This window comes from Pteronotus mesoamericanus, unplaced genomic scaffold (assembly GCF_021234165.1).
Source record: "Pteronotus mesoamericanus isolate MK-2021 breed Mesoamerican mustached bat unplaced genomic scaffold, CSHL_Meso_final contig_835, whole genome shotgun sequence".
Classification (NCBI taxonomy): Eukaryota; Metazoa; Chordata; class Mammalia; order Chiroptera; family Mormoopidae; genus Pteronotus; species Pteronotus mesoamericanus.
In genome coordinates, this window is record NW_026555266.1 from 178,981 (window position 1) to 206,476 (window position 27,496).

General features: G+C 54.0%; 2 protein-coding genes and 1 non-coding gene across 3 annotated transcripts; 2 read left to right on the forward strand and 1 right to left on the reverse strand.

The window, feature by feature from the left end:
• The first annotated feature begins 2,411 nt into the window (after positions 1-2,411).
• On the forward strand, positions 2,412-8,975 carry POLR2E (RNA polymerase II, I and III subunit E). The gene is made up of 8 exons (XM_054585313.1): positions 2,412-2,561; positions 4,161-4,335; positions 6,348-6,463; positions 7,142-7,222; positions 7,565-7,623; positions 7,735-7,813; positions 8,054-8,143; positions 8,457-8,975. The coding sequence occupies exons 1-7, from the start codon at positions 2,505-2,507 to the stop codon at positions 8,117-8,119; spliced, it is 633 nt and encodes a 210-aa protein (XP_054441288.1). The 5' UTR covers positions 2,412-2,504; the 3' UTR covers positions 8,120-8,143; positions 8,457-8,975.
• Positions 8,976-11,870: 2,895 nt separating this feature from the next.
• Positions 11,871-11,974, forward strand: LOC129080096 (small nucleolar RNA U13). The gene has a single exon (XR_008530155.1). It is a non-coding gene; the product is annotated as a small nucleolar RNA U13 (small nucleolar RNA).
• Positions 11,975-16,326: 4,352 nt separating this feature from the next.
• On the reverse strand, positions 16,327-27,284 carry ARHGAP45 (Rho GTPase activating protein 45). The gene is given in 23 exon segments (XM_054585314.1): positions 16,327-16,798; positions 16,904-17,012; positions 17,663-17,888; positions 17,972-18,198; positions 18,420-18,557; positions 18,645-18,833; positions 19,010-19,182; positions 19,290-19,397; positions 19,540-19,623; positions 19,733-19,848; positions 19,965-20,155; positions 20,252-20,389; positions 20,600-20,788; positions 22,029-22,109; positions 22,184-22,294; positions 22,463-22,527; positions 22,627-22,764; positions 22,880-22,946; positions 23,056-23,128; positions 23,211-23,295; positions 23,475-23,618; positions 25,964-26,294; positions 27,158-27,284. Coding segments are annotated over 23 exon segments (3,405 nt in total). The 5' UTR covers positions 27,248-27,284; the 3' UTR covers positions 16,327-16,466.
• Between the last annotated feature and the right edge of the window lie 212 nt (positions 27,285-27,496).

Below are 27,496 nucleotides of genomic sequence, written 5' to 3' on the forward strand. Positions count from 1 at the left end.
TTGTAGCAAGTATCACTGCTTCAGTCCTTTCCTTGGCTGAATAATATTCTAGTGTGTGGATGGACCACTTTCTGCATCCATTCATCCTCTGATATACTTTTGGGTTGTTTTCACCTTTTGGTTTGGTAATGCTGTACAAGTTTTGGTATTGGCATGTATTTTCATTTCTCCTTATGAACCTAGGAGTGAAATTGCTGGATCACGTAGTAACTCTTTGTATCTGCTTGAAGAGCTGCCAGACTGTTTTCCACAGTGGCTGACCCACTTCACCTGCCCACGCACAAGTGTGTGGGTGGAGGCCTTTATCTCTGGGCCTCAGGCTCTGCCGGTGGAACGCCATAGTGAGGGCGTGAAGGAGCAGGTTGCCAGTCTGTGTCCTGGCGCTGAGGCCACATGGTCACTGGCAGGACTCTGAGTCATCAGCCTTGTGGTCAAGCCCTGCCAGCCTCTCTGGGGTCCTGAGGCCCACTTGCTCTTGCAAGCCCTTTCTCCTGGAAAAACCTAACCTGGTCCTCTCATTCTTCTTCCCACTGCTCCTCTTTGCATCTAGTCACATCTCCAATTCCTTTCCTCCTGCAAACCTGCCCCATCCGGGCTTTTACCCGTTCCTTGGATCTGCCCTCCTCCTGGTCATGAACAATGTCAACTTGGCTAAATCTCTACCCAGTCCTCAGGCTTGCTCAGACTCGCAGTGTGGTGGTTTTGATGGCTGCTCCCTCCTCCTCCTGACACCGTCTTCACCTGGTTCCGGGACACCTGGCAGCCTCCCACTTCCCTTTATTCTATGTAAGATCACTTATATAATGCCAGTGTCAGGCGCTCAATCATTAGCCATGTCACCCCAGGAAGTGGATACTGTTCTTGGTAGGGGGAGGGAGGCACCGAGGCACAGAGAAGCTAAATAACATGCCTCAGGTCACATAGCCAAAATTGGTCCAGGGTCAGCAAACACCTCTGTTTCTTCTACTGCTTGCTCCCTTCCCTCCTCCTGGCCTCTGGTCTGGATGTGCGAGTGACCTCATCCAGGCTCCCAGCTCTAATCTCCACGGTGTGCCCATGGCGCCCACACATCTATCTCTATTTGGACCTCTCCCTGAATTCCAGACTCATATCCTCCCCGCTTCATCAGTGTCTGCCCTTGTGGTCTCACTGGAGTCCCCCAAAGTCTGCCCCCTGGGTCTTCCCATCCTAGTCAGGGCACCTCTGTTTTCCCTCATCTCCAAACCCCATCATGCAAATCCTGTGGGTGCCTCCTTCAGGACACCTAGAGCCAGGACCACCACTCGCCACTCTCAGGGCAGGGCAATCTCTGCAGCCCCTCCTTTGTCTCTCTGAAAATGGCTGAAAAGAAAACACAAACTTTTCAGCCCCATTAACAATGCCTGCAACATCTGCTCCACCCCATCCTCTGACTTCCTCTCCTACCCTCCCCCCAGAGACCTACAGCTGCCAACCAGGCAAGGTGCAGCCCCAGAGCCTTGGCACAGATGGTACCCTGGTACACCTTCCTCCAAACAGCCCCACCTCCCTCTCTCTTCTCCTTTGGGCCTTTGCTGGAAACTCTCCTCACCCTTCCTGACCTCCCATCTGGCACTTGTAAACCTCCCATTACCCATAGCTGGCCTTTCACAAAGTATTGTCACCTTCTCACATTATTGTCCATTACATTCAATGTGTCTATCCCATCTCCTCCTGGATTGTAAAGTGTGCTTGTCCCTGGTTATTCAGTAAATATCTGATTGAATAAATGTATTGCTGAATGAGAAGTTACTGATGGTCTCCAAGTGGCAGGGACTGGGTTGGGCTTGGCGAGCCTCCTGTATAGCCTCAGGGAGCTATCCAGGCAGAGATAGGGCTGGGGTTCAGGGGACAGGAAGTGGGTAAAAGTCATAAGCACCAGGAGCTATGCCGACCACTTTGGTCCCAAGCATCGTTGCCCCTTTAGATTCTCAGCTAACCCTCTTAAGTGAGGACACTTTATTATTTCCATTGTACAGATGGGAAAGCTGAGGCCGAGGCCATTAGGTTGCACGTGGCCCAGAGCCAACTGAGAGGACTTCCCTACAACCTCCCTAAAGAGGATGCACAAATATTTATGGAGCCACTACTAATCAGCCCGACTGTTCCTGGACGGAGAGCACACCCCTGGCACCACTATCTTGGTCCTCAGTTCTCTCGCTTCTGCCCGTTGGGATTCTAAACTGCCACCCTGAGGCCAGTGTTGAGAAAAAATTCTAATTCTGGAAAAGCGGTGCAGTCAAAAACACGCGACAGCTTCGCAGGCGAGGGTGGGCAGTGCCTTTTGCACGCCAATGGCGAACCGCTGCTAGCGGAAGGCTCGGGCTGCCCTTGGCACTGCCACTCCGGAAGGTCGTTGCATTCAGGCGTCCGCTGAAGACAGCTTTAAACTGAGAGGCTAAGGGGGCCTGACCGGGGCTCGGCGCAGGCGCAATCGGCGCGAGTCCTGCGGGGCACAGGCGTTGTGAGTGCGAGCCGTGGGAGGCATGGACGACGAGGAGGAGACATACCGGCTGTGGAAGATTCGCAAGACCATTATGCAGGTGAGTCCGCGTGGGGTTCCCTGTTTGGCGAGCGCGGTGAAGGCGGGCCTTCGTGGCCCAGTTGTGAGTCCGAAGGAGTGAAGGAGTCTGGGGTCTGACTTCCCGGGATGTTCGCTGTCTCTACGTGTCAGTGTTTTGTCAACGTAAAGAACGTCTAAATCTGTAAATAACTTTTATAAGAGTTTATTTTAAGCAAAACTGACGACATTCCTGGAAGCAAGATGTCAAATACGCTTTCGGAAAATGACAATGTTGTAGTTTCTTTTATGCATTTGGAATTGAGGGAATGTAAGGAAGATTGCATGAAAGGGGGAGAAAACAGTGCAGGGATTGGGTTACAAGATAGATAATAAGATTATGTACTCTCCTGAGAGTGGTCACAGCGTATACCAAAGGTGTGTAACCTGGCTGCAGAAGAACAATGGACAGGGTTTACTTAAGGCAAAGATAAACCTTATGCTAAAAAAGTTACAGGCCTAGGACGTGGCTACCCACTATGACCTGCCCAGTTAGGGATTCACCCTTTGAGGTTACTTTCCATAGAACCCCTTTTTCATCCGCAGTCTCTTGTTTACTTCCTGGAAGGCTCCAGCACTACTCCAAGTGCATAGGATATAATTCCAGGATTGTGGGGCTGGAAGGAACCTAGCTTAGTTGGTCTGACCTGCTATCATTCATTGTAGGTATTTCTTTGATCTCTCTCTGGTGGCTACTTCAGTGCTTCAGTCATGAACTTTAAGTTACTTGGGATAGAGTGATAGCAGCAAGCTGGTTGAGCAATCAGTACATGCTACGTGCTTTAAGCCACCCCATGGCAGGGGGTGGGGGGTAATTGTAATCCCCAGAGACCACAGAGGTGCGTGGTGTTGACCAAGACCTTGGCCTTTGCACTCGCCTCACAGGAATCTTGCTGCGACTAAGTTGAGGCAGCCAAACCCAGCCTCTTCACTGCTTTGCAAAGCTATCCCAAAGACAGGGATTTTTTTCCCTTATTTTCTCATTATTTTGTTTAAGACAGGGATTGAAACGGTTGTGCCACAGGCGGACAGTGTTGGGGTCCTGAGAGAGAATCAGGGTGTGGGGACTTCACAGAGCAAAGGGGGTCGGGAGCCAGGCTGAGTACCAGCTCTGACCTCCTCTTTCTCCATTTGGATCTTCTTCTAGTCAGTCTACTCAAAGAGCCCTGATGTCCAGGACAAGACCTAGAACTGCTGCCCTCAAGCTGTTATCTGTTTCCCAACCAGAGTCTGCCTAGCGAGTTTAGCAACGCCCCTTCCACCCAGTTGTCTTCATCTGCCCCAGTGCCGCAACCCCAAGTCCCAGCCCTGCAGCTGCTTCCTAATCACAGCCTCTCCCCACGGGTCAGGATAAAATGACAACACTCATGGCAGCTGGTTAACTGGAGTAGGGCAACGGCTCTCTTGGGGTGTGCCCCATCTTTGTCCTCACCTTCCCCATCCCTCTTCTCTGGCCTCTTCACACACCTGCCACACTGAGCCCCAAACTCCCTATGTTGCCCTCATAGTGGCTTCGTTTGGCCCAAGTTCTTGCTGTCATCCCTCTTCCACCCTGGTGTTACCTGGCTCTTTCTGTCCACAGCTGTGCCATGATCGAGGCTACTTGGTGACTCAGGATGAGCTAGACCAGACACTGGAGGAGTTCAAGGCCCAATTTGGGGACAAGCCCAGTGAAGGGCGGCCACGGCGCACAGACCTCACTGTGCTGGTGGCCCACAACGATGACCCCACCGACCAGATGTTTGTATTTTTCCCAGGTGAGTGTCTTGCTAGTGCTGGAGGGGTCACGGCTTTGATGGAACCACCTAAGGGCCTGCTCAGGATCTAGTTTATTAACAGCGCCCCCTGCTGTGTGACCCAGAAAAGAGCTCTCCCCCTTGCCCTCTGTGCTGTGGGTGACACCATTGATCTCTGACCCCTCTAAGTGCCTTTCAGTTTCCTTCTTGGTCCCCTTTCCCATTCTCTATTCCTAGGCTGTTTTCTTCGACCAGGATTATTGTAGGCCTTGCAGCCGAGCCTCCAGCCCCTCCTGCCCTCAGACCCACTGTGTTCTCCCGCCACCAGCCCAGCTTCCACTCCCAGCACCTACCTTTCCTGAAGCTCCTTTCTGCACCATTGCAGGATCCTTGCCTCTTTCCTGCCAATTCCCCCACCTCACCATACCCTTTCCTCCTCCCTCTGCCTGCTCAGTATCTAGTCATTGTCCCTGGAGACCTCGCTCAGGTGCCTTCTCTACTAGGAGTCCCGCTGAACCCCAGCTTGAGTGAAGAGCCATTTAGTGGTGTCCTGAGACTCCTGTGTTCCTCTGTCTTAACACCTACCCCACTGAAGCAGCTTGGTTCTGAGGCCTGCAAAAGCTGGGCTAGGCTGTGTCCTGCTCCTTTGGGCCAACTCTGTGCCCATAGTGAAGGGGGTGGGCAGAGCAGAACCTGGTGACACTTTTTTTAAAAAAAAAATAAATAAAGATTTAATTAATTTATCTATTTTTAGAGAGACAGGGAGGGAGGTGGAGTGGGAAAGAAACATCAGTGTGAGAAACATCGAATGATCAGTTGCCTTTCACACACCCGCAGCCAGGGACCTGGTCTACAACCCAGGCATGTGCCCTGACTGGGAGTCGAACTGGCGACCTTTCGGTCTATGGAGCCACACCAGCCAGGGTGTTGGTGTCACTTTTTAAGAAAAATGTCCCCATGTTTGAGACATGATCATTTGAGGCCTTGATGCCTATCACAGGCCTCCCATGGAGCCATCTCGAGACCTGCCAGGGGTTAGCTCCTCCCTGGAGTGGGAGGTCTCGCTGTACTTCCTGGTCTTAAGTGACACTGGGGGCATCACTGCTTTTCTGGGACATGCTTCAGGGCAGGGCTGAGCTTTCTGCCTGTGTTGGTTTGGTGGGGCTGCCATAACAAAACTCTACACAAGAGGGGCTTAAACAACAGGCATTTGTTGTCCCCAGCTCTGGAGGCTGGAAGTCCAGATCAAGGTGTTCCCTGGGTTGGTTCCCATTCAGGCCTCTGTCCTAAATGTGTAAATGGTGGCTGTCTCCTTCCTGCATCCTCACAGGGTCTCTAATGTCTGTCTTAATCTCTTAAAAGGATACCAGGCAGATTGGATCAGGACTCACACATGATCTCCTGTTACCTTAATCATCTCTTTGAAGGCCCCATTACCAAACGCAGTCACCTTCTGAGGTCCTGGTGGTTAGGGTTTGAAAATGGGGATTTCGGGGGGAACACAACTCAGCCCAAGACCCTGCCCATCAGTGGAGTGATACGCACTGCACAGAGGTAGAGGCCCAGCTGGGAGTCTCACACGAATCGTGGTGGCTGGAGCCCAGACACTGACCTGCTTGGCTCGTAGGATCCAGCACTTCCTCAGTGACAGAGCCCCTACCCTGAATGTTGCTGAGAACATAAGGACTCCAGGGTAGGTGGTCTGTCTCCATGGCAGATCAGCCAACCTCACCTCACCACAGCCATGCGCCTCATGGGCTCCCAGATTAAACGAGCCACTTAACCCGGGGGTTCCAAAACCTTGACACCAGTGAGGCACCCAACCAAACCCAGACTCCCAGAACACCCACTTCTATACAGGGACCCTCTAAGGTCCAGGGGCACAGATGCCTTTCAGAAGCTTGTTGACCTGGAGGCAGCCAGCCCCTGTTCTGCAAACTGGGCAACAGGCCCCAGAATGGGGTGCCACACGTGCCTGGGAAGGGGCAGGTGAGGGACCTGGTATTGTAGACCAGCATGCACTCTGCCTGCAGAGGAGCCCAAGGTGGGAATCAAGACCATCAAGGTGTACTGTCAGCGCATGCAGGAGGAGAACATCACCCGGGCCCTCATTGTGGTGCAGCAGGGCATGACGCCCTCCGCCAAGCAGGTAGGCGCCCCCACAGCGATGAGCCTGACCGCTCCTCTTCACGTTCGGTCCTGGGCCTCACTTCCCTCCCTGCGGCACTTCCTGTGAGGCCCCACCACTATTTTCACCCAGGGCACCTGCTACACCCTGGGCAACGCTCAACTCTAGCCCCTTGGTGCATGGACTCCATGTCCTGGTGCGGGAGCTTGGGGTCTGAGAAGGAGCTATTGCCCTATGTGGGCTGCATGGGGCATCCACAGAGCAGACCCATCTTGCCCCTCTGAGGTTGGACAGGCCTGAGTGGAGGCTGAAGGAGCAGCAAGCACCCTCTTCTCTGTGCCTTTGGGAGCTGCAGAGTCCTAACCATCCTGATCCTCTCCTGGGGAAGGGCCACCACACTAGCTCGGACAACCCTTGGACTCATTCGACTGATGGAAACTCATTCTGTGACACCAAGCCAAGGCCTAGAGATGTGCTGAGGGCTGGGCTAGCAGGGAGAAACCCACATGTGGGATGGGTATTCCCAGCTATGATGCCCGGCTTTTCGTTGAGCACAAGATCAAACCTGTTCAGCTTCCTGCCTGCCCTGGCCCATGGGGAAGAAACAAACCAGGTCTAATTGTCTCCAGTCACATAAGGGTGGGTAGGTAAGGCCCTGGGTGGGAGCTGTGGCTGAGCCTGAGGTTCTGTCTCTTTTAGTCCCTGGTTGACATGGCCCCCAAGTACATACTGGAGCAGTTTCTGCAACAGGAGTTGCTCATCAACATCACGGAGCACGAGGTGGGGCCTGGGGAAGGTGGGGGGAGTTGGGTGGCAGAGAGCGGTGAGACAGTGAAGGAAGCAGAGCCAAGCTCTCAAAGTATGTAGCCTCCCGGGCCCCGGAGCATCAGCATCAGCTGGGGCCTTGCTAGGAGTGCAGGTTCCCAGGACCACTCCAGTGACCTGAGGGGAGATCTGTTCTGGAAGCTGCAGGGGATCCAGGTTGTCTCCCAAGGCATCTGCATGACGGCCACAGGGTGGGGTGCCGACCCCCTGAGGGGCACACTAGCCGGCTCCCATGTAGGGGTGTGGCACACAGCGGGGTCTGTCACGGCCCTCTAGAGACACAGATTCTCTTGGCAGCTGGTCCCAGAGCATGTCGTCATGACCAAGGAGGAGGTGACAGAGCTACTGGCCCGGTAGTATCCTTTCTGGCCTCCCTATCCTCTCCCCTCCCCAGTCCTCTTCTTTGGGATTCTCCATCCCTCCCAGTTAGCTCTACATGGCTTTTTTTTCCTGACTGAACTTCCCAGTAAACTCCGAGAGAACCAGCTGCCCAGGATCCAGGCTGGAGACCCTGTGGCTCGCTACTTTGGGATAAAGCGAGGGCAGGTGAGAGGCCGTTCCTGCCAGGAGAGCTCGGCCCTCAGCCCCTTTCCTCCTAGACGGCACCCTCAGGATCCACCCCTCCCTGACTCTAGCTCCTTTTAGAGTCAGGGCTGCCCCAGGTCTCTTGCCCAGGGTCAGGGTCCTGGGGCCACCAGCCATGCCGCTCCCCCTCCCCGTCCGCCTCACACACACAGCTGGGTCCCTGAGGAGGCCCCTCCCAGCCCTACTCTCACCCTGGTGCAGGTGGTGAAGATTATCCGGCCCAGCGAAACCGCAGGCAGATACATCACCTACCGGCTGGTACAGTAGCCTAGCCACCCTACTGCCCAACAGGTGAGACAGATGCCACCCCAGCTGGGGCATCTGGGTAGGGGTGGGAGTGTGTCTGCATACAGTGTGGGAGTTCAGGAAGCACCCAACTCTCCCTAAGTGAGCTGCGTCTGTTACCTGTCCTGCCGGTGCTCTGACCTGGAGCATAGAGATTAGACCCTCCTTCTTGGACCTGCTTTCCTGTGCCCTACCCCAACCCCCTCCCAGGTTCTGCCACAGCCCTTCACTGTCCAGCAGCAGCGACACCAGCAGCCAGGGTGTGCCCAGCTCATGTGACAGGCATATCACATGATGGCCTTCTCCTCTCTTCCCCCAGCCCCTGGGAGACAGACAAATGGACTGTGACCACCCTGCCCTGGGCAGTTGGCATGCTGGCGACCTGCCCCACGGGAATCTGCTCAACCCCTGAAACCTACCCCCAGTTCCTCTGGACCCCAAGGCAGGCTGCTTGGCTTCCTTTCGTGGGCTGAGGACCCCCATGTCCTCACCTGGACACTGAGCCCTGCCTGCGGTCCTGTGTAATGGTGTCTCAGGAGGGGAAAGGATCCTGAGGGGAGGCCAGTGAGCCCACCAGCAACCAGGACAGGTTCTTGCTTCCCCCCGGGCATCCTGAGCGTGTTCCCCACAAATGGGACATGGGTCTGAGTCTCTCGTCAGCCGCCACTTCTTTCTGGCTTCCCATCTCTGTGCCGCCCTCACAGTGGCCCTGTCCCTGTCCAGGAGTCAACTGTGAGCACACTGAGGGCAGCAGGCCAGGAAATTAAAATGCATCTGGATTTTGAGTTGGTGTTGAATGCTGGGCGTTTTAAAATTAAAGATAATTTTGAGTAAACAATTTCACTTGTTTGAAAAACCCAGGTGGGAGAACAGGTTTGCTGTGGCTTCAAAGCAGGGTCTTCAGGGCCCCCCTCTGCCCCCCACCGTTGAACTGCCACAGCCATGACTGGCTGGCTGTCTATGCACCTGCCCTCCAGTGCTCACTTCCAGCTGTGCTCCCATATGCTTTTCTCATGTAGAAGTTTGGGGTCCTTGCCCTGGCTGGTATGGTTCAGTGGATTGAGTGCCAGCCTGCAAACCAAGGGGTTGCTGGTTAGTCCCAGGCATGGCACATGCCTGGGTTGCGGGCCAGGGCCTCGGTTGGGGGCGTGCAAGAGGCAACCAATCTATGGATCTCTTTCATATTGATATTTCTCACTTTCTCCCTTCTTTGTCCTTTCTCTAAAAGTAAATAAATATTTTTTTTTAAAAATGTTTGGGGGACAGTGAGCCCCTTCTCCCCTTCAGTGTCTGGTTCCAGAAGGCCTTCCTTCCCGAGGTTAAAAGCAATCGTGTATATTTTTAATAGCTTTATTAAGACGTAATCACATCCCATACAATTTACTCATTTACAGTTCACAGTTCAGTGGTTTTTAATATATTCCCAGCTGTGCACCCATCACTATCACTTCTGGGACATTTTATCCTCAAAAGCAACCCCAACTCTTAACAACCACACCCTCTTCTCCACTTCACCTCTGCTGCCATTTTGAGCAGCTGTACAGGTTATCTTTTTTTTTTTTTCTTTTTTAATTGAATTTTTTGGGGTGGTGTTAGTTAATATAGGTTTCAGTTGTACAATTCTATAATATATTCTCCGTGTATTGTATTGTGTGTGCTCACTATCCCAGGTCAAGTCTTCGGTCATGCAGATTACCTTTTAGTGTCCTGCAGCACAGGCAGGCCACTCTCCCATCTATATTTCCTGGTGGGTGGATGTGTCCACCCTTTGGAGAGACCAGACATTCTGCCCTGCTCCCTGGTAATCACAAACATGGCCCTCGGAGGCGAGGAAGCCTCTCAGCTGCACTGAATTGGAATAGTCTGTGCTGCATTTATTTCTGGACATATGTGGCTTTTAGATCTTGCTTGCTTTTGGCAGTGGTTTAGGTTCTTCCCTGAGTAGGGGTACAAAGACCTGGGTGGTGGTGGCCTGGCCAGCTGATTTCAAGCAGCATTTCCTTCCTCACGTTTGGAGCAGTGAGGTTTTGTGGCCCAGCTGGAGTGCAGACATGATGATGGGCAGAGCTCCGTTCTTTTCATGACATAGGAAATGGCGCCTTCCATGGTTCTGTTATGTTTACATGTGCAAGTGAAAAGGGAGCTCACCTCCAGGTAAAAGGTGCTCAGGTACGTGTAACAGTAGGACTGAAGGCTGCGTACAGTGGCCTGGGGCACCGCCCAACCCCCTTGCAGGCAGGACTTCTGTCCCAGTCTCCAGGCATCCACACGGCCAGTTCCCTCCCCCTCAGGGCTGCTCAGATGTCACCTGGGGCTTCTGCAGCTACTGTCTGAACTGCAAGTTCCCTGTTCCCCTTTCTCAGTTTATCCTCCAGGCATCCTGCGTATCTTACATGCTCATTTTTATCCTGTCTTCCCTGACAGGGCATAAGCTTCTGGAGGGCAAGAGGTCTGTTTTTCTCCACTGGTGTTTTGTGTAGAAATAATGCCTGATACATAGTAGATGCTTAGTATTTGGTTAATGAATGATGATGATAAGGACTGTAACCCCCACACACCAGTTTCTGAACTCTGTCCCTTAGTACTTACATGCTACAGAGACTGCAAATGATAAAAAAACTAGTAAGTAAGGCGGGGGGGGGGGGAGTGACAGTTGTAGAAAAACACTACCTGTAGTCATTGTAAAGCTCTCCACACACTGGGGGTGATTATCTGAGGGTTTCTGTAAGTAGCTTGTAGAGGACATTCGCTTAGTGGGTCCTGTGGTAATAGTGATACTGAGCCATTTAGCTCTGCTCTTCCTGAGTCAGTTGCGTTGTTCATCCTGACATATGTTCTTGATGCTTTACATAAGGACCATGTATGGCTGCTTTGGAGACAACTTCTTAGGCTTCAAGCAAAACAAATGCTCTGAGATTTGTGGAGTTTCTTCTGAAGAAAAGGCTCATTGAAGCTGAGGTCAGGCTTAACGTACACACTTTAATTCACTTTCTAGTTAGCCGTTCATTTACACTTAATAATCGCACTAAGCACACCAATAAGTTAATTGGTGATGTTTGAAAGCTAGGAAGCAAATTGAGAATTTTAACTTTGTGGTAGCTGGAAAACTAGGACTTTTAAGTATAACAGTAAACCAGAAACTGTGATAAGCTTTGGGCTATGATGTTACAAATGATCTTTCTCCATGTCTAGAATTTTTGAACAGGATAGTGTTGATGGTGATTTTATAGTCATTAATACAATTGATTAGCCATTGTTTTGGTTTTTTTAAAGATTTTGTTTATTTTTAGAGTGAGAGGAAGGGAGGGAGAAAGAAATAGGGAGAGAAACATCCCAAGTGTGGTTGCTTCTTGCATGCCCCACCACTGGGGACCTGGCCCATGACCCAGGCATGTGCCCTGGCTGGGAATCGAACTAGCAACCCTTTTGTTCACAGTCCAGCGCTCATGCCACTGAGCCACACCAACCAGAGCTAATTACCCATTGTTTTGTAAATCCTACAGTGTTAATTATAAATTTACTGTCAAGAACACCTTTAAGTCATACAGAATTCTGGGGATGTGGTTTCCACTCAGTTTCAAAATACCAGTATTTCCATTTGTTTAAGGAAGCACAGCTCTCTTCCTATATACTTTCTTACGTGTTGTTGCTAAACTAATAATTTTGTATGTCCCAGTAACGAAAGTCTTGGCATTATTGTAGCATTTAATTTAAAATTTTAGATGTGTTTTTTATATTTTTATAGCTCATAAGCATGGTGATTGGGTGTTCATGCCCTTCTGTGAGATGTGCCTCCTTCAAACCTTGTTACGGCATTGGCACATTACCCGTCCAATGTGAAAAAGAATTTTTTTCTTTAAATGTTCTAGTTTTTAGTTTCTTCCCTCGTTTACTTACTGAGGACTCACTTCTGCTCATTCTGGCCTTCTGGGCTGCGGAGGCTCAGGAAACAAGTTACAGAAGCAAAAGAAGGGCCCTTGGGGCTGAGGGCAGGCAAAGCTGATGCTCCTGGGGGAAGGGAGGGCGAAGGCCAAGAAGTGCTCTCGATGCCTGTCAGTTTTTATTCAGTTAGTGTTTTGCCTGCCTAAATAAGGATCAAAGTTGAGATTTTTTGCAGAACCTGTGAACCTAATGTTAGTGTGTGTTTTAAATTTTGCCATCTTTATTGTATTTTTCCCGTTACCACTTAGCGCCCTTATAGCCCCTCTCCCCCAGCAGTCCCCACACTGTTGTCCATGCCCATGAGCCCTTTTCCCATTTTGCCCAGTCCCTCCACCCCGTCATCTCCGCCACTTGCTGTCATCCTGCTCTCCATCCGTGTATGAGTCTGTCCCCATTTTCCTCGTTAGTTCAGTTTGTTCATTAGACTCCACATAGATTCCACATGTGAAATCATGTGGTTTTTAGCTTTCTGACTGCCTCATTATTTCACTTAGCTTAGTGTTCTTCAGGCCCATCCATACTGTCACAAAAGATAAGTTTTTCTTTTTTATGGCCGAGTAGTATTCCATTGTGTAAGTGTTCCATAGTTGTTTCATCTACTCATCTGTTGATGGATACTTCGGCTGCTTCCATACATTGGCGATTGTAAATAATGCTGCAATGAACATAGGGGTGCCTATGTTCTTTTGAAATAGTGTTTTGGGTTCCTTTGGCTATATTCCCGGAAGTGGGATAGCGGAGTCAAAGGGCAGATCCATTTTTAATTTTTTGAGGTATCTCCATACCACTTTCCACAGTGGCTGCACCAGTCTGCGTTCCCAACAGTGCAGAAGGGTTCCCTTTTCTCTACTTCCTTGTCAGCACTTGTTTGTTTATTGATGATAGCTATTCTGGCAGGTGTAAGATGTTTCATTGTGTTTTGTTTGTTTTTTTAAAGATTTTATTTATTTATTTTTAGAGAGGGGAAGGGAGGGAGAAAGAGGAGAGAAACAGCCATGTGTTACTGCTTCTCGAGAGCCCCTTACTGGAGACCTGGCCCACAACCCAGGCATATGCCCTGACTGAATCGAACTGGCGACCCTTTGATTTGCAGGCTGGTGCTCAATCCACTGAGCCACACCAGCCAGAGCTGTTCTTACATTTTTAAATCTTTATGTCTAAAATCAGTTGGTTTTTGGTGGTCTTCTACTTCATTGTGATATCCTGGATTTGTCAATTTTTAATTTGTAGGGTAGCCCAATAAACCTTTAATCTGACCTAGTGTTGTCCTCTTGCTGTAACTACTGAGTTGCACTAATTTTATTTGCCAAGGATATTCTGGGACACGCCTGTGTGGATTCTTGACCAATAAATTGCAGAAGATTTAATAGAACTTCACCATTGAGTTCTATTAAACTCAATGGACACATTGAGTCCACAATGGGTGGACACATTGTGTTTCTGAGTTCATTAGCTGTTGGACACTTTTGGGTAGTGTCTGCCTTTCAGCTGTTGTGAATATGGTGCTGTGAACAGGTTTTGTGGGGACTTGTGTTCAGTACTCTGGATGTGCACCTAAGAGGGAAATTGCAGGGTCATGTGGAAATGCTGGATACTGTTTCTAGAAACTGCCAGATTGTTTGCCAAAGCAGCTGCCCCATTTTACATTCCTATAAGCCCCATAAAAAGATTCCAGCTTCTCCACATCTGTGGGACCCTTGTTATGGTCCATCCCAGTGGCGGTGAGCAAGGTTATTGAGCTGTGGTAGTTCTTTATTCTAGTTAGGTAGACAGTTTGCAAAAATTATCCTATTTTTTAATTTGTTTTATTTTTTGTATTTCTTAAATATCCAGTTAGAGGTGTGGTGTTTGCACACAGGCCTTAAATCCTGGGATTTGCTTCTGGGCACCTTGTGACCCAGGGGTGTCACTTTCCCCCAGACAGTGATCTCAACACTGTGGAGTATTTGGCAGATCCTTGGGTAGCCAGCCTGGGCTGTCTCTCCCATGTAGACTCACAGACGTAAGTTTTCAAGATTTCTTCCATTGCTCAATTTCAGTTTTAAAAGTGTTTTTACAGTATGTCTAATGGTGGAATTAGTGTCCCCTTTTTCTCCAAAATCATCTTGGCCAGAATGAGCCAAGCACAAAACACTGCGATTCCACTCAGGAGGCCCCTAGAGGAGTCAGACTCAGAGACAGAAAGGCGGCGGTAGGAGCCAGAGCCTGGGGCAGGGGAAGGGGAGCTGGCATTTATGGGGGCCGAGTTCCAATTCGGGAAGATGAGGATGGATGGTGGTGATGGCTGCACAACAGTGTGAATGTGTTTTATGCCCCTGAGCTGTGCATGCCTAAAAATGGTTGAGATGGTAAATTTTACGTATATTTTACCACACAAAATGTTTTGGTTGTTCCTCAGTATTTACTCTTTGAGTGAATAGACTCACCTCACAAGCATCCATGGAAAAGTCCTTTGCTGTAGTTGGGTTTGCTCTGTCTCTGAAGCAGGTGAAAGCCTGCCGTCGGTTAGGCTTCCAGCCACAGAAGGCATGGACACTGCTGTCACCTGTGGGGGAGTTTACTGTGGCCTTTGTGCCCTCCTCCCTGTAGCACCTGGTTCCCCTTTGTTCCTTGGAGACCAGATTCTGTCTCTGCCACTGTTTGAGGCCTGTTCCCAGGTCCTGAGATTGGCTCAGGGTGGGCCGTTGCTCTGTGACACCCACTTTGGGACTCCTGGAGGATGGGTGGGATGAGGTGGGGGCCTGGCCTAATCCCCTGCCACCAGGACATACTAGGAGGCTGAAGTTGGACCTCCCTGTCAAGGCACCTCTAACAGGTTGGGGGCTGTTGTTTACAGACCCACCAGGTTCGGGAGGTGGTTTTGCATCTGAGAATGGGGTGCTTTTCATGACATTTGCTATCTGACCAACACTGAGAGTAGAAAGCTGCTGTCCAGCTGAACTCTGGACTATTAGTTTTATCCGTTAATTCTTCTGTCCTTTTAAAAATGAAGGTCAGAGGTCAGCATGTTTTTTTGTGTAAAGGGCCAGACAGTAAATGTTTTCAGAGTGGCAGTGACCCAGCTCTGCTGGGAACAAGTGGTGTGCAAGGGCAGCCTGTCAGTGGGTGTGTGGCTGTGTGCCAGCTAATCTTTGTTTGCAAAAAACAGCACCAGACTGTAGTTTGCTCGCGCATGGTCTACTTTTCTGGCTCTTTGAAAGTTTCCGCAGGGATGAGGCCTGCTCCAAAGTGTCCTGACTGGCTTGTCACAGCTGCTGCTTATCTATGCCTGGAGCGTGCTGTGGTTTTGGGGGACTGTTCTGTATCAGGAGGGAAGGTCCCTGCTCTCCTGGCTGCCTTTGTCACAACTGGGCATGGATTCTGTCTGATTCTTCTGTACCAAGTTAAAAGTTGGGGCTCATCTCTGCTGGGTGCCCACCCCTCTCCAACCCTCTTGCTGTGTGGGATGATCTCTGAGCTACAGGAGGGTAACATGCATTAGGGCGGGTCCTTGTCCGTCCTCTCTGCGCTGTCCCTGATGGTGGCCACCACCCTCCTGCGCCTTTTCTATCAAAACAAACTAAATGAAATGAAATTAGGCCAGACTCAACTGAGGAACTTATTTGCAACTGCTGAGCACCCACGGGAAATGAAGGTGGCAGCTGGCAGCCAGACAGCATAGAGGGAGAATGTTTCCTCTTTCTCTGGAAGGTCCTACTGGATAGCACTAAGTGGGACATTTGTGTGAAGTGGTGGTTGTCTGACATCTGCGTTTTCGCATGGCCCGCCTCAAAGGCCCCCTGGGCTCTTGTACCCCACTAGGCTGTTTGGGGTAGAATTTCCTTCCTCACAACTTCCCAAAAAAGGAAGCAAAGAGCCCCCCTGTGTCCCAGTTCCCAAGCTGCCACTCAGGTTAACAGACTTTATTTTAAGCAAAATACATGCATATGTGAAGGAGATACCCCACCATGTACCTAGACCCCGGGTGTCCAAGCTCGGTGCTGTGGCCTGGCCCCTACCGTCTGGCTGGCTGGCAGAGTGGCCTTCCACAGCCTGGCAGCCAGAGGTCATAATAGCTCAGGGCAGGTCCAAGGAGTGGCCAGCCCTGAGGAGAGGGCAGGGGCCACTGGAGGTTCCTCTGTCCACATAGCCCCATGGTAATTCCTGAGAGCAAAGTCCCCAGCTCGGCCAAGCGGGTCATGCAGAGAGGCACAGGGCTCGCCCCACATTCTGAGAAGCTTGTGGAAAAGGTGGCCAGCGATGCCCTTATCACTGTGGGCCAGAGAGGCCTCTAGGCACTCCGGGCAAAGAGCCTGGCACAGTGTGGCCAGTCCCAGGGACAGCCACAGAGCCAAGAATGGCGTGGCACTTGGCCTTCACCCATGGTACAGGCTACCCATAGCCCCAGCTAGACAAATTCTGGCCACCTCTCCCAGCCAGTGCCTGCCGTGACCTGCCTACCACAGTTCCTCATGGCAGGCAGTTGGCCCTCAGCTACGTTGTTGCACTGGTTGGTGGTGTACTGGGACAGCCCCTCCTAGTCACCGTCCTCCCCAGCCGAGGGCCCCAGCTGCTCTTCACTGCCACTGTCCTGGGCCTCCTCCGCGCTGGCCTCACTGCTCTGCTTCTCCAGGAAGCTGAGGTGGTTCAGGACACTCCTGTCTGCTGAGGACAGCAGCTCGGAGGACTCCTCCAGCTCCGAGTCAGAGTCGTTGGAGGTGACATGGGATTCTGGGAGGTCTGCGAGAGAGGGAGAGACAGAAGAGAGAGGGACAGAGGGGGATGAAACTAAGGAGAGACCGGGAGAGGTGTCTGCCATTGAATACCCTAGACCCAAATGCTCACCTGGGCCCCCATCCTCGGCCTCCTCCTGCAGGGTGAAAGCAGTCCCTTCATTGGCCTCCGGGTAGGGCACCTGGAGCAGCACCTCAGCCCGCTGGGTGGACATCCCATACTGCAGGGGTGACAGAGAGGTCAGAGAGGGACCTGGAATTTAGCCCATCCAAGCTCCATTTTCTATCTTATTAACCACATTAAGAAAAAAAAGAAAAAGCCCTAACAGTCGTCATGGTCCACCGCGTCTGAGGAGGTGAGGGCCCGGCTCCCATGAGCGGCCGAGCTCCTCCAGCAGGGACAGCAGCCTCTGGCAGTTGGGCTGAGTCCTGCAGGGAAGACCAGCAAGGGAACTGCTGGCCTGAGGCCACACCCAGTCCTGCCGCCCAAACCCCAAGAGATGCATGAAGATGGTTAAAGACACAGGGCACAGGCACTGAATACTAGAGCAGGGTGCTGCTTGGACACAGAACAGCCTGCAGAAAGGAAAACTGCTGGCTTGAAATTAAAACCTGGTAGCCTGGTAAAGTAGCAGGTTGGACCCAGCTGAGGGGCTGGCTGGAGGGCACAGGGCAAGCCAAAGCCTCTGCACCAAGTGGGGTCTCCCCCAGACTTGAGCCCACACTTTGTCAATTCTTTGCTTGAAAGACCCCTCAGAGGCTGCCCTGTGGAAACCAAAGACTTCCCAGTCCTTCCCATCTGTACCCTGCCACGAGCAAACCTTACACCCTCTTCCGAGGAGACAGCCTTGGGGTCCACCTGTTGCCTCACCTGGCCTGTGGCCTCCTCTTCAGGTTTCTCCTCTTCCAGTTTCTCCTCAAAGACCACACCATAGTGGGTGATGAGGGTCTCCACAATGCGGGCTTGGTGGGGATAATCGACCAGGGAGGAGAGGGACACGGTGGCCTCGGTGGGCCGAGGCCGCAGCAGCGTGGGTCCGAACACAATGCCTAGGTTCCCAGGGGTCATCTTATTGTCCTGCTCCACCTCTGCAATCCTGGAGGGACCGGGGTGTGCAGGAGTGGGTGAGAGCGGCTCCCTGGACCCAGTCATCCCAGCCCCTGCCTGGATGGCCCTCACCTGTGCAGGTGCCGCAGCAGATACCGTAGTGAGGCCTGGTTCTCGAATGGCAGGTCACTCAGGAGCTCCCGCAGCCGGCCCGCCATAGCCATGTCCGCAGCCTCACGCTCAGCTACCTCTGCACAACCCCGGGATGCTGCCTTTGCCTCAGCCTCCGCCTTCAGACTGTCTTTGGCCAGCCCCATGAGCTCATGGTAGAGGCGGAAGCAGATGAGTGGCTCCGGCAGCTGCAAGTGGCCGGTGGGGTGGGGTCAGCCTTGTCCCCTCCTATCCTGCCCTGGCCACCTGGCTATCCCCCTACCAGGTGGTGGTCCCACCCCCAACCCATAATCAGATCTGCTCCTGCCCTGGCCACATTCCAGCCTAGCAGCCCATTGCCCCAAGAAACCCCCACCCTTGCCAGTCAAAGGTCCTGGCCCAGCATCTGGTCTGTCCCCATGGGGCTCACCTGGCGCAGGTAGAGTTTGAGGACATTGCTGATGTCATGGGGTGAGGCCTGTGACAGCTCCACCAGCTCCTTGCCATTCTCAAAGGCCTGGCACAGCTTCTCCACGCGCGTCTTCACCCCATTCACCCGATATATGCCCTGTGGCAGCCCACAGTCGTCAGCCACGCCTGCCTCCCCTCTGCGCTCCCAGGACAGAGCCCCTGCTGCCGTCCCCACAATAGTCACCTTTGTGTGCAGTGCCCGTCGCTCGATCTCACACACGCACTTCTTGATGATGAAGGGCACACCGTCAGGAGTGCCCCGGGCTGCCTGGCCAAAGTCCTGGCCAAAGAGCTGCAGGCGGCCCTGAAGCTTCTTGTGTCCACACTGGATGGCCAGGGTCTCCAGACACTTCTTGTGGCAGGCCAGGCAGCACTGGGGACAGCACATAGTAAGCAGAGAGCCTGGCTCCCCCCTCCTCCTCCTCTCTGAAGCTTTCACAACCCACATCTCCATAAGGCAGCTTCTGAAAGCACAGTCCAGATCTTTGCTCCCAGAGTCCCCTGCGCTCTGCATGGGACCTTCCTGCAGTCCTTGGGGCCCACACTCACCTCCTCACACTCGGCGCCCTGGAAGTAGACATAGCTGTTGCACTCCCGGCACTTGGCTGGCGAGCGCAGCTTTCGAAGCCGGTGAGTACGGGCTGCCTTGGACAGCCCCACGTGGCGGAAGGGCCCACTGGGCACGGCTACTGGCAGCTCAGGGGTCATGCCATTGAGGTCAGCTGGGAGGCAGGACAGGTGTTCATTGTCACCAAGGCAGGTCAGGCCCACGCCCACAAGCTGAGTCTAAACTCTCCTCCCCTACTGCCAGGGTCACAGTCCCTCTCACCCTGCTCAAAGGCTGACGACATCCCTTCACTTCCCTCCTGGTCTACCAGCTCCTCACTGGATGACATGGTGCCGCTGGACGACATCCGCTCAAACTTCTTAAAGTCCCCTAAGCAAGAAATAAGGGTGTCAGTTACCCCAAGCCGGGAGAGAGCAGGCATCTCATTGGCCGGATGCTGTCCCGAGAGCCCTCTCCATCACCCTGGCCACATGGTGATCTCTGTCCTCAGCTGGCAGGGCAGGCCCTTCACCTGAGCCAGCGCTGGTGTCCAGGTTGCCATCGGAGTCTGGAATGGAGGTTGGCCATGACTTGTGCACCTGGTGTCCACGCCCACCTGTGGAATGGGCCACCTAGTGAAGGACTGAGCATGGCTGAGAAGGGCTGGAGGGACGCTTCGCCCACCTCATGACCCTACCGGGCCCTCACCCCCACTGGGCGCTCACCCCTGTGCTTGGCAGGCGCCCCTTCGCTGGGACCACCTTCCTCTGGAGGACTGCTGGCAGCCTCTGCGGCATCACCGACACTGAAGCTGCCTTTCCGGGTGCGCACGACAGGGGACCTGGTAGGACCAAAAGCCAGAAGGAAGAGCCACGATGGGGGTCACAGGGACATTGTGATGCTCAGCCCAAACTCAGGTGGAAAGCTGGCTCCCAGGGCATGTGCACACAGCTGTACCAGGTGTTTGTGGAGATGTGGGGCTCAAAGTCATAGTGCACGTCAGGCTCCTCATCACGCTGCAGCTGGCGCACGTGGGAGGCGTACTGCTGGCCCGGATCGTACAGCTTGCTGCTCTCACACAGCATCTGGAAGTGTACAGGCAGCGGGGCCGTCTGCATGTGCATCATCTGGTAGTAGGAGATAGTAGCCTGAAGACAATAGGGTGCAGGCGGTGAGGTTAGGAGGTTGCGTGGGTAGGTGCCCAGCCTGCCCATGGCTAGAGTACGGGAGCATCTGGCACCCACCGACTTGATGGTCTGGTCGCTCTGCCGGATAACCTCCTGGATCTGCCGGAGCGCCGTGACCTTGGTGTCCTCCAGCTCCTGCTTCTGAGTCTTGGCATCCGCCACACATGTACGATACGTGGCCATGGCTTCCTCTGCCTGGAATGGGGCAGAGGGGTTGCGCAGAGAGGCCTTTGCCTGGGGTTCAGGCCCCACACACAAACTCAGACAGCAGATGATGGTTGGAAGGCTTTCCCAGCAGGATGTACAGCCCAAGCAAAGGCCTAGAGGCGGGAAACTTCACATAGTGTGTCGGGAACTGCCCCTACTGGGTCCTATCCTCCACTGCCACCTCCAACTCAGCCTCACCTTGTTCTTGGCCTCTTCTTCCAAGCGCCGCCGCTTGTCCAGGGTCTTGGAGGCCGTGCCACCGACTCCAGGCCCAGTGCCTGCCTGCTCCTCCTCTGCCTTGACCACTAACAGGCGGGCCTTGTCATGGTCCTCACAGCGCTGCACATAGCCTTGTTTGGCCTTGCGAAGGTTGGACTCTGCCTCTTGCTGTGGGTGTGGGAGCGAGGAGACCAGTTCCAAACTTCTCTTCAACTGGGCTCGGTGTCCCAGCTTCCCCCACTTTCCACCCCAACAGCAGGACACTGAATCAGGCACCACCACCATCCATGTCTCTTGTGCTGACACCCCATGGCCCAGTGAGCAAAAAGAACTGCACAAGAACTGACAGTAGGAGAACAGGAGGTGACTCCTATCCTGGGACCCCAGGAGGAAGTGGCGTCTGGTGTGTCCATTTACCAGCCTCGGAAGCTGAAGCATAGCTAAGCTCTGAACGAAGCACAGTCCCTGACACCTAAACCCACCCTCATCAGAACTGCTGGTGACGCATGCTCTCTTTCACTTCCCCTCTCACAAAGGAGAACAGTGCAGCCACCCAGGCAGGAAGTCAAGCACCCTCTGGGTGAGCAGGAAGACACTTAGTCAAAACCCACGGCCTTCTGGAGGCACATTGCAGCCACACCATCAGAGGCTTAAACATAAAGAACTCATACAGGTAGTAGGAGAAACCACGGGGGAGTTTTTTAAATAAAAAAATGGGATGTAAGACACAAAACCCAGAAGCCACAACAGAAAAGACTACTGCTGACAATCATGGTTTCTACCTGGCAAAATAGGCTATCCGTAAGTTCAAAAGTCAAAACAATAAACTGGGTAGGGGGAGTCTGTAACACACACACCATCAGGGGCTGAGTTCTCTAATATGTAAAGAGGTCGAGCAAATCAGTAAAAAAAAAAAAAAAAAAAAAAAAAGCCACAGTCCAAGGGAAGCAAAGGATATGGACCAAGCTTCACAGACGGGGAAGTCTGGCTCTGGCTCAAGAGGGTAGCTCACACACTCACACCCCATCCCAGCCATTCCCTTTCAGGCACAAATCAGAATGCTCGATCACATGTCTGAAAGACAGGGCACAGGCTGGTCACAACAATGGTGTTTGAAACAGCAACAGCTCAGCAACAACTAACATCAATAAGGGTTTAGTGAAATAAGCCATGCGGCCTCCACAGCTGAGCACCTGTGAAGGGCCAAGAAGGAAGGAAGGAGGAGGGGAGAGCCTCTGGATGTGGGGTGAGTGTAAGGGGCCAGGAGCAGAAAGGGTGCTTGGTAAGCTGTCATCAAGTGTGTAAGAGGTGGGGAAATCATAGCATGGCATGGGAACATGCCTGGGACAGCGCCTGCTCAGAGGCCGGCCCATCCCACCCCCACCCACCCGTCTGCCCGTGGAGGTACCAGCTTCCTCTGGGCACGGTGCCAGGACTCCTTGATCTCCTTCCTGCGCTTCTCATGCTCAAGCCGCCGCAGATTCAGGGGCTGAGGTGAGATGGGCCATAAGTAGGAAACCTCGGCACCCCCACTCCTAGCCCACCCTACAGGGTGCAGCCCACCTGCATGAAGGTCTGGGTTTGCAGCGTGCTCACTGCCTGCACCATGCCGTGGCCAAACTCCAGGTCCTGCTCCAGGGCCAGTGAGTAGATGGACAGGAGAGGCATGTGGGGCTTTGGGGGAGAGTGGTAGTCAGAGGGGTGGGACAGCATCCAGGCCCTCCTGGAAGCCCTCCCTGGTCCCTTCAGGGTCCCTCAGCCACCACCATAGCATAGATGGGGAACCTCTTCCTTTTGGCCCTTCTCAGATACAGAGACTCACGCCCAGGCCCATGGCCCCACCTCCTGCATGATGCTCTGCCTGCAGTTGTGGACAATCTTCTGCAGGCCTTTGGCAAAGTCCATCTCTGCAGGGCAGGGAAGGGGAGTCAATACAGGGAGGAGGGGGGAGGGGGATGTGAGGGGAGAGAGCCCTCCAGCAGATCTCATCCAGGGTCAGCGCTCACCCAGGGCAGTCCGCTTCTCCAAGTAGCCAATGAGATCTTTCATGTACTTGGCCATGTTCTTAGCATAGTTCAGGGCCGCATCTACGCCTCCTTCACAGCGCTGCAGCAGCATGTCCACCTCCTCGGGTACCAGGCAGCCTGCAGAGTGGCCTCTCAGCCCAGGCTTCACCCCCCAGCACACCCTCAGTCCCAGCCTTCTGCCCCTCCACCCACCATGCAAGCGCCCACCCGTGTGTGTGGCTCCAAGACTCACCCACATCACAGTCCTCAGCGCTGGGCAGGGCACCCTCACTCCCCTGACCATATAGGCTCTCCATGGACTGCGGGGGGAGACCCAGGTGAGTACCGCTCTGTGATAGGTCCTGTCTGATGCCCACCCTGCAGGAGACCATCACTGCCCCTTGGACAGAGGGAGCCACCCCTGCTCACCTGGCCCGGGTCCCCAGGAGGCACTGACAGGAGAGTGCTGCTGTCCACTTCACCCATGAGGAACTCAGACACACTGCAGGCGGGGGCACAGTCAGCATCCAGAGGGAAAAGGGCCCCACACTCCCCTGTTCCTGCCCTGCAGGCCCTGCACTCACGTGCTGCTGAAGGAGACGGCAATGGTCTCCAAGGCCTTCTCAAACTCCTGCTTGTCTGCCTCATTGTTGCACTCATAATGGAAGGCTGGTGGGCAGAGACAAGGATGAAGGGGGTTGGCCCACTTTTGGGTATGACCACCCCTGCAACTAACTGAAGGGAAATCCTTAGATCAACTGTGCCCATCGAACTCCTATGTAGCCTTCAAAACCCGCTTCAAACATTCCCTCCTCCAGAAAGCCCTTCCAGGCAGACCCCTTGCTGACCTTTGACCTTAGCAATGAGGGTGCCAGCAGCTGTGAGTGTCTCCACAGTGTTGAGCAGTGGGTACTTGCAAATGACCTGGCGCATCACTCGTAGGGCTTCGCCCAGGCACTCATGGGCCAGGGGCCGGCGGGCCTCAAGGAGATCTGCTGGGCAGAACAGGTTTGAGTAGGGAGGGAGGGGCCTTACCCCAGGGAAAACCCGCCCACCTAGTCCGCAAAGATCCTGTCCCCAGGTGAGAAAACTGAGGCAGAGGTGGGAGACGGCAGCTGCCTGAGGCTCACCGTGGGACCTCGGGTAGAACACTGTCCCTCTCTGGCCTGCTGGCCAGGGCAACAAAGGCCAGACCTTGGCATAAGCAGTCAGTCCCTTCTGCTCAGAACACTTTCCTCATCTCTCCAAAAAGCAAACTCCTGCTTGTCCTTCAGGTTGCAGTGCTGGTACCTCCTCGTCCATGGAGCCTACCCGGCACCTTCCCTGCCTGGGCACCTGGCCTCAAGCACCCTGTTATCTCACACTCTCCCAACAGCCGCCCCGAAAGACAGACACTGTCATCCCCATTGTGCAGATGAGGAAACCGAAGCACAGAGAGGTAAAGTCATTTCTCAAGGATCATGCAGCTTTCACCTATACTATGTTTGAAGACATGAGAACACCAGGCAGAACACACACTATCCAACAGAAACAAAACGGTAGCAGCGCAGGTAAGGGGAAGGGACAACCAGGCATGAAGACCCAGGAGGGCCTGACGGCCAGTGGGAAAGACAGCTTTGACACCTGTGGGTCTTGACTCTGTGCCTGGCAGTCCTGCTCGAAAACATAAGTGGAACCTAAAAATAGGTGCCCAACCCTTTTTGGCACTGAGGACCCCTTTGGGTGGACCCCATGCCTTGAAACCCGGGGGCTCTGAAACTGAGGCCAATTCAAAGAGGCAGAAAGGAGCTTCTGGGATTCAGGGAACGTGCTGGGGAAAGGTCAGGCCATGCCCCTTCCAAGGACATTCCTTCCACGCGTCCAGTCCCTTGCCCCTTGTGTTGTTTGGCCTCAGCCATCGGGGCCCCTACAGCACCCCAGCCTGGGAAGCTGACTCCAGCAAAGCCTGGGCATGCCCAGCTTGGCACAGCCAAGCCAAGCGCTGCAGCAGCTGCGTCCCCAAGCTCTACGTGCTCCTGGAATGCTGGGGACCCCGCATCCTGCTCTGTCCCCTCACCTCAGGCCCTGTGCAGCAGCACACCAGTCTCCAAGATGACAGTCACAATATGCTAAGAACACCTGGTAAGTCAGTAAGCCCAGGGCATATTGTTACCCTAAATCACAGATAAGACCGCTGAGGCTTGGAAAAGGTGGCAGCTGGTCTAAGGTCTTACAGCTGGACAAGCAGGGGCAGCACCAGGACTCACACCCACATCCTCTCTGTTCTAGTCCCTTCCCCAGGCCCAGGATGCCCCAGGCAGAGAGAAGGGTGACCCCAACTCCATGCAAACTGCCTGCAGGACTCAGCCCCACCCAGGCCTGACCTCCAAGGAAGTACCAGAATAGGATAGGAACCGAGATTAGAGAGTTTCCCCAGGAAACAGCCCAGGCCCTGCCCTGTGACCAGATAACACTGGGGGCTCCAGCAGGGGCTGGGCCTCTGCAGAGAGCTCCTCATCAGCACCCTGAAGGCACAGAGCCCACGGCCTGAGGTTGGATCTGGCTCTGGCCCCTCCTTGGCTGGGTGAGCTGGCAGTCAGCACCCCACTCCTGGCCTCGGTTTTCCTATCTGTAAAGTGGATGCCTTGGGTGAGTAGGTCAGAGTACTTGGCGTGGCCCTGGCACTGTGGTTTCCGGGAGGAGTAGGCAGCACACAAGGTGCTGTGCCTGCCTAGTCTGAGGTGCCTGCCAGGGTTGCCAGGGACAAACAGGAAACAGATGAAAATAACTCAGCAGGAAGCCAGGCTGTCAGTCTCGTGGAGGAGAAAACGGAACTGCCATCCCACAGGCTGCTCCCTCTTGCAGCTCACATGCTATCCTGCTCTTGTCCCTCCAGACTCTCCATCAGAACTCACCCTACCTCTAGTCCACCTCAGCCAAACACACAAATTCGACTTTGTCCTACCTCTGCTCTAACACCTCCTGTGGTTCCCCACTGACCTCAGGAAAACGTCTAAGATCCTTCTGCCTAATGTCCTCAATACCTTCAGCCTCACACACTTTATAAACCAGAAGCAGCCAAATCTTGTTCCCTCAAATACAACTCCATTCAATGTTTCTGACCTGTGCACATGACATCTCCTCTGCCTCAATGTCTTTCCCTTCTAGTTGCCATCAAACTCTTACACTTCCCTCAAAGCCTCAGCTGCAGTGGCTTCTTCCACAAAGCTGTCCCTGTGACCCTCTTCTGAGCCTACCCAAGTCCTTCCCTCTACCCTGCTTTGACCCCACAGGGTTTGGGATATCTCTCTCCACCTGGGTCTTCCACCCAGGCCTCGCTGTCCCTGCTGGCTCTCACCGTCACGAACAACACAGTCCTTGAGCTTCTCCAAGCCCTCGGCAAAGCGGGCCACGTCGACCAGGAGTTGCGAGATGTCCTCCACGGCATCAGGGCAGGGCCCCTCGAAGGGTGGTTCAGCAGGGCTGGCTGCTGTCAGTGGGCTTCGGTGGCCCCGGCCTAGAGTCCAGGAACTGGCACCGGAGAGAGGGAAGCCAGCCGCGCTGGCATGGCGGCTGAGGCTTGTGGGCCTCTTGAGTGTGCCTGTGACCTTGGCATTGGAAGCCCCGCTCACTGGGTCCAGGGTGGGTCCCAGGTACACAGCATCAGCCCCATCTTTCCTGGGCAGCTCCTGGTGGGTGGGGTGGGGTGGGGTGGGGTGGGGGGTAAGGCAGGTACTCTGGCCCAGGTACTATCTCAGTTTCCCCAGAAGTGTAATGGGGCTCTGGGGGTCTTCAGCCTGACCCCATGGGGGTCAAAGACTAGAGGTCAGAAAGCTGAGATTTGGGGCCATGCTCCTCTCATACCTATTACCCAACATCCTCTCCCCAGAGCTTTCACAAACAACCGTCAGCCTAAACCACAGCCAGGGGCGGGGCCAGCAGGGGCGCCGGTACCCCACTTCCTGGTGAGGCACAGAGAGCAAGGAGAGGCTGCTGGGCCTTATAGCCCATCTCAGGCCGTGGCAGACACACCTATTCCCTGGTAAAGACACCGCTGTTGATTCCTGTACCCTAAGGGTCCTGGAGACCCTCGAGTCCCACAGACACTCCCAAACTGTGCACACTCCCGGGGCCCTGGAGGCCCTACCCTCGGGGGTCCTAGTGAATGCTCTGCCACACCCAGGACCTCCCGCCCAACGATGTGCCCTAGTTCTCTGAGCCCTGTCCTACAGAGTCCAGAACCAAATGCCGTTCCCACCCTAGCACCCTACCCCGCTCCCTGGGTCCTGCAGCCAGCCCTGGAGGAGACAGCGGAGGTAGTGGCCATCCCAAAAAACTCCGACCATGAGTTGAACACCAGGGTCCTGGCCGGTCCTGTGTGGCTCCCGCAGTCCTGCCTGGTGGGGGCTGTAGCCAGCTTGAGCCCCCACTGCAGGCCCGGCATGCTGTTGCTGCTGGGCCCCCGATCGCTGCCCAAGCAGAGGGCGCACCCTTGTCCCGCTGTTGCTCCAAGGTCCCCACCCTCTCCTCCTACCCGAAGAGGGTGACTTACCCCTGAGGGCTGCGGGCTGGGGCTTCCCGCCCGGTTCTTTTTCGAGATGGAAGGGGTTTTCATGAGCTCGCGCTTCTTCCTGGAGAACATGGTGGGGCCAGCAGAGCAGCCTAGGCAGGCGGGCGGAGATAGAGCAGGCCGGGGTCGCAGCGATGCAGCTCTAGGAGCTGACCACCTCAGGACCACACAGACACCAGCCACCTCTGTCCCCAGCTGTCAGGGCCACGTGACAGGCCCAGCTCTCATTGGCAGACCCTCCCCCCACAGGAAAAGGCCTCCGGAGGTGATGACGCAGACCCACACCCCAACCCTCTGAGGCCTCAGCCTGCCACTCCACAG

What these genes read in the sequence shown, in the direction of transcription:
- POLR2E (XM_054585313.1), top strand. Translation starts at nt 2,505, where the DNA reads ATGGACGACGAGGAGGAGACATACCGGCTGTGGAAGATTCGCAAGACC. An exon ending in ACAGAGCTACTGGCCCGGTA is followed by an intron (nt 7,624 to 7,734) that starts GTATCCTTTCTG and finishes TGAACTTCCCAG; the next exon opens with TAAACTCCGAGAGAACCAGC. An exon ending in TTGGGATAAAGCGAGGGCAG is followed by an intron (nt 7,814 to 8,053) that starts GTGAGAGGCCGT and finishes ACCCTGGTGCAG; the next exon opens with GTGGTGAAGATTATCCGGCC.